General features: G+C 46.4%; 1 protein-coding gene across 1 annotated transcript in view; it reads left to right on the plus strand.

Moving 5' to 3' along the window:
- CHAT (choline O-acetyltransferase) overlaps window positions 1-10,786 on the plus strand; it is a 30,858-nt gene extending 20,072 nt beyond the window's left edge. Inside the window, exons 13-15 of the mRNA XM_026851995.1 lie at window positions 2,919-2,981; window positions 6,848-6,985; window positions 8,635-10,786. Coding sequence (XP_026707796.1) covers window positions 2,919-2,981; window positions 6,848-6,985; window positions 8,635-8,898 — 465 coding nt within the window. The 3' untranslated portion in view covers window positions 8,899-10,786. The remainder of the gene's footprint in view (window positions 1-2,918; window positions 2,982-6,847; window positions 6,986-8,634) is intronic.

Consider the following 10,786-nt stretch of genomic DNA (forward strand, 5'->3'; position numbering starts at 1 on the left):
CTCTGCCTCCTTTGGCAAAACACTGAGCGAATCACACACTGGTGATCCCCAAACTCTCGGTTTTTACCTGTTAACTGAGAGCTTTTTTTTTTTTTTTTTTTTTTTGTGCAAACCAACCATTAAGCTAAATATAAATATTTCCTCGTTTTTTATTTAAGCATCCGAAAGATTCAGAGGTGCCTAAACATGACATTATAAGAAACAAACCCTCTGATTTTAGAGTTCGTAGCATCTTCTGAATGATCTGTCATCAGCTCCCCGAAGAGATCTGGGCTCAACGTGCGAGGTTCGGGATCATTATACTGTTACCCCAGGGAAATCGCCTGGCAGGTCCCCTGCAGCGGGGAGCTGCTGCAGACTGCCGCGTGCGAAGTCAGATCATTCACAGGCTTTGATTTCTGGATAAGGTGGGTATGTTCTGGCTGATCCTTTCCATTTTAAAGGTACATTTCTAGCAAATAGAGTTTAGCTTTATAGGATCCTCAAGGGGGCTGAACATTCCATGATGAAAAATCTTCATCAAGCTAATAACAGAATTCTCCAAACCCTCCTGACATCATCTTGAAAAAAAAAAAAGGAAAAATTAAATTGCTTTTCCTTGCGACACCACCATCTGTTTGCCAGAAGCGCGAGCGCTGCGCAGAGGAGCTGTGGATGCAGAGAGGGACAGCTGAGGCGATGCTGCACAAAGAGCGTTGTGCGCCGTCCCCAGAGGCCTCCCTCGGCCTCTGTCTGTGCTGCTTCCACCCACTGCACTTCGCTGCTGCACAGGGAATTTCCAGGTGGCTCTTTAGATGCAAACCACTGCCACAACACGGATTATTTTGCACAGTAAACCCACCTCGGTGGCAGCGGCCCACGTGGCTGCTCTTTAGACTCTAGCATAGCATCGCTAGAAGTATTGCTGGGCTGTAGGTTGAGTGTAAACGAATGGGATTTTGTAAACCAAGCTCTGATGTCCCAGAGGATGAGGAAAACGTGCCCAGAGGAGTGCTCTGCTCCTTCAGTCTCCTGAAGGCTGCCATGTCCAGGACTTGGCTCATGATGAACAAGACTCAACTGAGTTCCACGTTAAAATGGTCACTCAGAGGAAACCTGAAGTAGTTCCCTGTGCTGAAGACAAAGTGGTTCTTAAGCGTAGTTCACTAGAAGCTGCTGCCTTCTGCGCACACCTTCCTCCCTGCACCTGGGCACTCAGGGCTCCCCACCGCTGCAGGCTGGCTGTACCCCGGGAGGAGCCAGCCCGCTCCTCGCCACTGCCTTGTTCCCTCCAGCCATCGCTTCCTTCCTTCCTTACTCCAACACGTACCGACTTCTGCAGCTCTCCCAAAGCTTCGGCACTTCTCCCCACTTTTCCACCCAAACCCGAGACCGTGCCCACCTCTCACAGCATCCCAGACTGCACCAGCAGGCAGAGCAACGCCGGGCATGCCTGGGTGGGCTCAGCCTCAGCCCCCAAGTCTTTGCCTTGGCAGGGCTGAACGGGGACAACAACGGTTTCATTCCCCGGAAAAACCTGCGAGCATAATGCAAACCAACCCACCAAGAGTTTTCCTGGATTTTTGTCCACCGAGAGACGCAAAGAACGTTTAAACTGATCTGTGATTGTGCTTTCCCACAGAGTTATAGAAATCTTTGTTTTAATGTGAGCATCTTTATCTTTCAGGTCAGAACTACTCACAGTATTAACCACAGAATCATTAGAAGCAAAATTCACTTAACACAACCCTAGTTCACGGTGATTTCTTTAGACCCACAGATTGCCTCTGGATGTGAAGGTGTTAATTCTAATTTTTGGACAAATAGATGCATCACTTGGGTTTAAGGAGACTTGAACTCCCCAAAATATTGTTCGTTAATAGCTATTAATCCAAATCAAATTTAAAACCATTTTCTATCTGATGCTAATAAAAATGATCTTCAAAGGATAGCATGAACAGTCACCAAAGATTGATCGGGTCAGATTGATTCTCTAGCAGGAGAAATATCTCATGCATTTGACAGTTGCTGTAAAAGCAGCAGCAAGTGACACTGCAGAGATTGCTTGAGTAGCTGTAAATTAATCAGACTTAAAGACTGCATTTGGTAATTTAATCTGTATAAGGGAACTAAGGCTCTAAGCTCTATGAGGAAAAAAAAATAAACCAGACTCTACTTTGAAGGTCCCCGATGGTGGCCTTGAATTGCTTCTAAAATGAATTTTTTGTTCCGAAGATCATTCATCGCCCATAGGAGCTGAAGGTTCCCTGTTTGCCTGGAGACCCCGTCCGTCCCTCCTGCTCTGTCAGGGTCTCCCGAAGCTGCAGCGTCGGGGTTGATGTACGGCCTGGCAGCACTTCTGAGGACCCTTCCCTTAATATAAAAGGCTGCCGTCTGACAGGAGCCAAAATTTACTGGCATGTTATGTGAAATGCAAGGCATCTGAGGAGGGTAGAGCAGCCTTGGGAAAATTCTAGATGCCCGTAGATTCGCGTGGGGGAGCAGATTTTTGACTGTCAAGTAAAATATCAGTAATGGCTTTCATCAGCGTCACTGTCGCTGTCCAGATAAACCATTCTGGAGGAGACACACTGCCTGGCTGTTCTGAAAACACTGAATTACACTCGGCAATTATTTTCCATACTTCAAATGGAGGAATTCAGTTAGCAATAATGGACGCCTCCAAAATCCATGGAAGGAATCCACAAAAGGGGATTTCCTTCACGTCAGACCAAGCACCCCACTAAACCTGCTCAGCCCTGGCACAACCAGGACATTGAATCCCTCTGGCTCTTCATCTGTAAAGAGCCCTTACACCTGAGCCAGAGGCAAAGGGCATTTGAGAGTGCTTGTGGCGTGGCTGCTGGGCAATTGATAGAAGATGCTGTTTCTCTGGGATTGTTTATTCAATAACAGATATGTTTTTGTTCCCCCAACAGGATTCTGAGAAGATGCAGAGATTTAAGGATGCAATTGCCGCTCAGACTAATTACACTATTCTGGTAAGTAAAACGCTGCTTTCTCTGAATAAGGACTAGTTAGGTTTTTTTTCAAGAAAAATACAAAGATACAATCATTAACTATTTGAGCACCAGAAAACACGGGCATCTACATAGGAAAGTACCTGCTCTGTCACACTTACAAAAATTTCCAGTGACCCAAACACCCTCCCAAGAGCCGTATTCAGCGAACCTCAACTTAAAAATTAGTTCCCGGAAAGCAAGATAATAGTATTCTGCATTAGATATCGGCGGCAAGACTGTGGTTCTTGGGCATTAGCTCTCTTCTCTAGAACTGTCACGGAACGTGACACTCGGTATTCAATGTATTCACAGGGAACGTGTGTCTGTGAAAAAATTAGGGTTTATCTCTGTGCCGTTGTTAGGAGTCCCAGCCACAGATCAGGATTCCACTGAGCTCGGCGGTATACAAACTAACAGCTCAAAACCGGCCTCCGTCTTAAAGAGCTTGCGATCAAAATTTAACAACGGGGTTTTTAAATAAAGGCGGGAAGGTTTGCGAGGGAGGACAAGCAGCCGGATGAAATAAGCCTTTACTCTGTCTGCTCTGTGACCAACACGAAGCGTGAGCCATGAAGACGGCCGAGAAAAGTGGCGGCGGGGTACTCCAGTGGGGTACGGCGCGGGGGCAGCTGGGCGCCCTACCGGCATGAGAAGTAAGGGAAGCTCAAAAGCAGCCAGCGTAGCTGCTGTGTAACTCGCACGGGAAATAGAACCCCAACCGCAAAATTCAGGTCCCCCAAATGTACAGGTATTTAGAGCCGTAAGCTGTAACGTTACAGATAGGCTCAAGACAGCTGTAACACATCAGGAACACCCCCAGCACCCCCCAGAACTCATCGTTTATGCTTTTTCTTGTGTTTCCTTTCCCCAGAGGAGAGAGGCCCCTACCTGGGACCTGAGCCTCAGGGTAACTGCTATCCCCGTGCATTCCGGTGTTCCAAAGTGCCATTTCTAATAACGGCCGTTAACAATGAGAGAATTATGATAGTAAGTTCTCCTTTAGAGACCTGAACGCAGTGTCTAATAAAAGCAAGAGATGCCCTCCAGGGAAGAAATCAGTTTAGTATCAAATACAATTTATTTTCTGTTGACTAAAAATGAGACAATTCAGCCCGGGTAACACTCTACATCCCCTGTGCCAAGACAAAGCACAGACTTACTCTGGGAACAACCGAAGTCAGACTACTCAGGAAATTGATAAATGTTAGCGACCGGCTACGCTAAGTGAATTTGCTCCTATGGTTTTGCCTCAGGCCATCGCCTAACAAACCCACATTGCTGATTACTGTTTAAATATTCCTAGTATTAAAGAAATCATTCATTTCCAGAGGTGGTTTCGGAGGTACACTCAGAGCACTGGAGAAGTGCTGCTTTCAGGCAGGATTTGTGCCTAAGACTGTGAAAGAAAAGAAGAAGCAGGGAAGAAAAACTGTGTTTCAAGCCTCGTGCTGAGAACCCACGTGGTCTGTAAAGCAGAGGCAAGTCTTACATCAGGGCAACCGTCTCACCTGAGCCATCTCAGGGTTAACTTCACAATGAACACAACATACCATAGGTCTGCTAGGTCACAAGCAATGGAATTGCTGTACCGCATTTTAAAAAAAAAAAAAAAAAAAATTCCCATAAAATTCCCCCTCCAAGTCATTTCAGTTCCAGAAACTGTCATAAAATTCAGCCTCCAGTGTAGCTCATGGGGAAAATATTAAGATCGCCATTGAAAAATTAATTTATCTTTAAATTTAAAAAGGTCTCCAGGTATTTCTCCTCACTGAGCTCCCCTTGCTTTCTCAGAATTCCAGAATGTAATTGTTGTGCCTCTAAACTACGGGCAAGGCTTACATGGTCTGACTAAGCCGTGTGTAACAGACCGAAATGGAATAGCTCCCAAGAAAAAACAAAGAAATCTACTTCATAAAACAAAAAGCAATTTAATGATTTTATTTCCCCTTGTTAGGGCTCACTAGTAGCATTTGCTATCTTAAATGCGGAGCTCTAAGATTCGATTTGGCAGAGTTTTTTCCTCCGCGTTGACTCACGGTTTATTTCGTTAGCCCGTCTCGGCCTCTCTTCAGCCCTGACATTGATCTATGGTGCAAAAATGTCATTGCTAACAGCCTTATAAATCTTGTGTGATAGAAAAATATTTCCTTTGATTATCAAGTCGGTTCCCCTCTATGGGAAAAAAATAACATAAATACTACCCTGATGTATGCTGCTCCTTCGCAAGCCTCCTCGCTCTGCCTGGGCTGAACAAACAGCCCCTTTACCCGTGGTGCCTGCTCCTAAATAAACCAGATTATACACTCCCAGCCCCGCCACGTCAGGCACTTATTACTGCTTAAAATGATTCTCCTCTTAAAAAAACAAAACAAAACAAAACAAAAAAAAACCACAAAACATGGTTGCTTTTTCTCTTTTTTTTTTTTTTCTTTTTCTTTTTCTTTCCCATTTCTCCCCTTAAGAGGAAACCCAAGCCTGTGCTCTTGTTAAACCTCTGCCTTTTCTCAGGTTGCTGGTTTCCCCGTTACTGTGCCCCGGGGATCTCAGCTCTGCTCCCAGTACAGCCCAGTGCCCCTTGTTCCACACTCCCTGCCTGCGTGACTTCAGCTGGTCACTGGGCTGCACCCCAGCCCTCCTGACCAGCGCTCCTCACCGGCTAGAATCAACTTACACCGGAGGATTTGAAATGCACTTTTTAATCCGAGGCAATTCCTGCCTGGTTGGAACAAATTCTGATTTGGTTTCCTAAAGAAACAAAACTGTAACGGCCCTGTCTGCCCATCTCCCACTGCGGACTTGTGAGCCTGTGCGCTGCCTTCGGTCCCATTTGCTAGCAGGGCAGAGATCCTAAGGATAATAAATTCCTGAAGTCTACAGCATTAGGTAGCCGGGCAGAGCAGAGACCCAGGCACAGCAGGCTGATGGCAGAAAGCCTCACTGCAGGCTGGCCACCAGTTCTCGTGAGCTGGCCAGCCGGCCACCAGTTCCTGCTGTAACCCTCAGCCACCGCACGCGCTGCCCATCGCCTCGCCCGTAACCGTGAGGTCTCTCACTTCTCAAGCACGTTATTCCTCTTCGTTAAACCCCGTTTAATTTGATTCTAGACTCAGGGCATCTGTTTTCGATCCCATCCACAGAGAGAGGGTCGAAGTCCTGACTGTCCCTGAGATAATCCAGCTCTGCAATTAAACCAGCGCAGGGAGTGGTGGAGGGAACTGGGGTATTTGGGCAGTGAGTTAAACTGAGAAGGCATCAGTGCCCCCGACCCCACCAAGGGGTGGGTAGGCCGGTAGATCTGTCACGGAGCACTGGCCAGTCTCCGTTACTCTGCAATCGCTGTCACGTCTGTTGCAGACACCTACCAGATCTCTGGATCGAAATTCTGCGCAGCGACACGTGCTTTACCTGCCAGGGTGTGACGCCAGCAGCAAGGCAATGAAAGATTCATTTGTTCCCATTCGGAGGTGTTTTGGAGCCTCCCATCTTGAAAGATAAACCGAGGAATGCTCGGGGAATTCCAAAACACACTTAAGAGATTTCTGGGGTCCCACGTGCTGCCCTCAGCAGCTGTGGAAGCCCGTGAAATTCAGCTCTGAGCGGTGGTGAACACCCAGAACGCCAAACATCAGCATATAATACACCTCGGGACCATCTCCTTCCTAATTTTTATATCCTCAGAGCACCACGAGTGTCTAGTTACTGATCATCAGCAAAGGACACACTCCAGATGCCACAGGGCATCACGGCACTCAGGCCAAGCTCATCAATTCTGACCCGAAAACCAGGCAGTGGGAGCCAAGGCAGTGTCTAGTCGGGTAAATGCTGGTGTCTGATGTCGTACACAGGCTATTACTGGAATGGCGATAGACAACCACCTGCTGGGGCTCAGAGAGGTGGCACGGGAGCACCTGAAGGAACTGCCAGAGATATTCACGGATGAGACGTATCTGACAAGCAACCGATTCATCCTCTCCACCAGCCAGGTGAGTTTCCCCTGTTCACTGCTGTTGCCCAGCAAAGGCCAATTCATTTGTGCTCTGCCAGACCTTGTAGCTCACAGTGAGAATGATGTTAAAAAAAAAAAAAAAACAACAAAAAAAAAACCAGCTGGTACCGTGAAGAACCATCAAGAAGGCTGCAAAATTCTCCAGACTTTTAATCCAGTTTTGGTTCATTCTGCAAAATCAGCACGTTAAATGCTGACTGGAGTTATCACGTCCCTTGCAACATCCCAAAGCCCTCCCCGGAAATTCTGGAAATGGTGGCAAAAAGCCTCAGTAAAATTCACACGAGAGCTTAGTGTTCCCTCACCTTCCCAACCACCTGTCGTTCCAGCCCCTTTCCTCTCCTCCTTACCCTGCGGTGACAGCTCCAGGGGGAATCCTCAGCCACAAGCCAGGCAGGCTGCCACCCTGACAGACAAAGGCCAAAGGCCACGAGGAAATTTTACTCTTGAAAGTATCTGTGTTTGAAATCTTCGAGAGGCTTCAGCTGTTCAGAGTAAGACTGCAACCCGTGCAGGCGCGCACCTTGGATTTATAGACACTTTAGGCACTTACAGACATTTATGGATTTACAGATATTTGCAGCTATACTAAGATACTCTAAAACATCAACACTCCCTACATTTAATGTTCTCAATGAGGAAACATCTTTAGAGCATCCAGCCTAAAAATTAATCGTTTCATTGCACGTAGTAGCAGCCCCAATGAAAGCGGACATCTACGTAGGAATTCATTTACTGAACCACCGACCCAACTGTACAGATTAGGACCACGCAGCAAAATAATATCATGCTACAGCATCAAACCCGAGTCATTCCATCTTCTCATGCCGTCTGTAGGCTTTCAGACACGAGTGAACGCAACCAACATGCCACTGCATAAATTCCCCAAGAAACCATCCGCGAGCAGAGAGTGCTCCTGAATAGCTTTATGGCCTTCGGCTGTTGCACGGCAAATTTATCTGACAATTCTATGGCTCTATTAGCAGGACTAATGGCTTGTTCTACACCATTAAAAAGCCAAATGTCATTTGTGGAGGCCCGTGTACACAAAGTCTGAAACATATAGATCCTTAACGTGTCTTTTCTTTCCTGCAGGAGAAAGCGTTTTGCTCCTGTATTATGCCGCGATTAAACCGAGGTGTAATAGAGAGAGAGCAGTTAAAATACGTTTTTATACAGCACCACAATTACAAATGATTATTAGAAATGGCCAGTGCTGCCTTCTATAATTGATTTACAGTCTTCACAAGTTTAACGTAACCTTAAGAAATTAAAAACCTCAGAGAAATTTTGTGTATCAGAATTAAATTCCCCTACCCGTCAGTAACAAAGCTCACAGCTGTTAAAGTTCTACATAAAGTGAGCAAAGGAATGTGTTACATCCACTTCAGATGACACCAGTTTTCAAACAGTGACAACCAAACAGAGCAGCCAAGCTATGTACCGAGATCAGGTTTTACCTTCCAAGTGTCAGCTCGAGCTCTGAACTCCTGAAGGAAGTGACAGCCTGCGAGGGGAGCCCACCACCTTTCCAACACCTGTTTATCTGTTTCCTCATTCCAAAGCAGGTGGTTCCAGGTGCCCTGATTAATCAGAGTTCACTCCTTACTTTCTCCCTGCAACCAGGTTCCAACCACTATGGAAATGTTCTGCTGCTATGGGCCTGTGGTGCCTAACGGCTATGGGGCATGCTACAACCCCCAGCCAGAGCATGTGTTATTCTGCATCTCAAGCTTTAAAGACTGTAAAGAAACCTCCTCGGATGCGTTTGTGAAAGCCGTGGAAGAAAGTCTCCTAGAAATGAGAGATCTGTGCAGCAAATGCAACTCTACTCCGGCCAAGTCGAACCACGGAGCAGCCACGGAGCTGCAGAGCGACTCCAGACGCTGAGAGCCCGTGGGAATTATTCTCCTGAATCCACCTCAAGAAGAAGCAGTGACATAGTTGTTCAAAGGCAAGATAGTACTATAATATATTCGTGTAGAACAAAAATGCCGTTTGTTTTACATTGCTGTCAACATTCAACCCCTGTACGTACTAAATCTCCCACTGCTCGCTTGAGAGTCAGCAGAAAGGGTTTGGTCTCGTGGCTGAAATGGAGTTGGAAGTAATAGGAGTAGGTGTCGTACTCCCAGTTCTAACCAGAATTACCTTATGCCATTTTATCACCTCAAAAATTAAGTTCCTATATGCCATGAATTAAATACTAAAGCACACCAGTTAATGAATATTCCCTGCAAGTAGTTCTAAAATATTCACATCTATTCCTGCAAGATTTGCATGTAAAGAAGAAAAAAAAAAAAAAAACCACAAAAAACAAGACATTTCCTACATGGGAAAAGTTCAGAATAACGTTATAAATAATAGGCTGATGCCATTAAATCTTGAAAATTTGCATGAAGAGTATTTAATAGCACCACGCTGTCTAGGCTGTGAGAAGAACAGATCGTTTTTAAGAGGAGCTGTTGCGTGTTTTCACAAGCAGAGTTTAGGAAGGTTGCACTGGTGTTTGCATGTTCCCCAATTCAGAAATGCTGCAGAGCTAATTTCGCCTTTGCTCTGCCTTGCGCTGGCCTCGAGCGCAGCCCCGGTTTGAGAGCAGCGTGTTGGAGGCGAGATCCATCGCAGAGAACTGGGAGAATTTGGTCTGTAATGGATTGACTTAATTATTTCTATCAGTGAGGAGAATCCAGCCTGACAGAGAGGCAAAGTGCAATTCAATCCTACTTGAGACCGTTTTTGTTTGCACAAGGATGAGTTCAGTCCCCGGGACTAGCAGCAGAGTGTGTGCAACCACAGACAGTCAAGGAGCAATAAATAACGAGAACGAAGAGGCAAACCTGCAATATAAGGCAGTCTCCACGCTAGAGCTATAAATACCAGTTTAGTACTGTTACTCGCATCCGCCCTGCATCATCCCACCTGGGTGGGATTCATATTTTATGGTTTTTAACGGTAGATGGAAGGCGTCATGGTTTGCAATCTACAGGAAATTCGATCAGGAAAATAACGTAGCATCCGCTAATTCCCCTGTTCCGTGAATGTTATCCCCAGGGGGTTCCAGGATCTCTTTCATTCCCTACAGATCCTTCCAAGGACTGGTATTTCCGTTCCTCTTCTGGAGCTGAGTCCGTTGCCTTGCTGCGGGGCGCTGAGCCGTCGCCGTGAGGACACGGCCCGCTCCTGAGCGGGGCAGGCGGCAGCGCCCAGCAGCCTGGCAGGGGACTGCTCCTCGCCCTGCGGAACGCGAGATGTTTCTTCTTCCTCTGTAGGCTGAACAATCCCAGACTCGCACTCTCAAGCCTAAAAGTCGGAGAATAGATTTATCCCGGTGAACTAGAGTGCAGGTATGTGTCTGCCTAAGAGCTCTCGACAGGATTCTGTAGGTTACGTGGGTCCGTTCTCATTTTGCTGTCCCCTCGGAGATGCACAGATGCAATCCAGCTGGGTTGGGGCTGGATCTGCTGGGGGAGGGCTGTCCACATCCCCCGCAGGGAAGCGCAGTGGGCCCGATGACCAACGGGAACAAGTCAGCTCTGCTGGAGCAAATCGACTGTGACGATTTACAGTGATTGAGAGCTGGGCTCTTTATTCTTTTTTTTAAAAGTTAATGCATTCATTTAAAAATATCTATGTTTTGTTAGTCCATGAGCTGTGGTTCAAATCAAAGATGAAATCTATTTTTAGATTATATAAATAATGTTGTGGCATAAAAGCTGCCCCAAAGTTTAAATGTAAATAAAAATAATAATTTTAAAAAAATCAAGAAACCTGTTAG

Source organism: Athene cunicularia (assembly GCF_003259725.1).
Source record: "Athene cunicularia isolate RWA chromosome 6 unlocalized genomic scaffold, athCun1 chr6_part2, whole genome shotgun sequence".
NCBI lineage: Eukaryota > Metazoa > Chordata > Aves > Strigiformes > Strigidae > Athene > Athene cunicularia.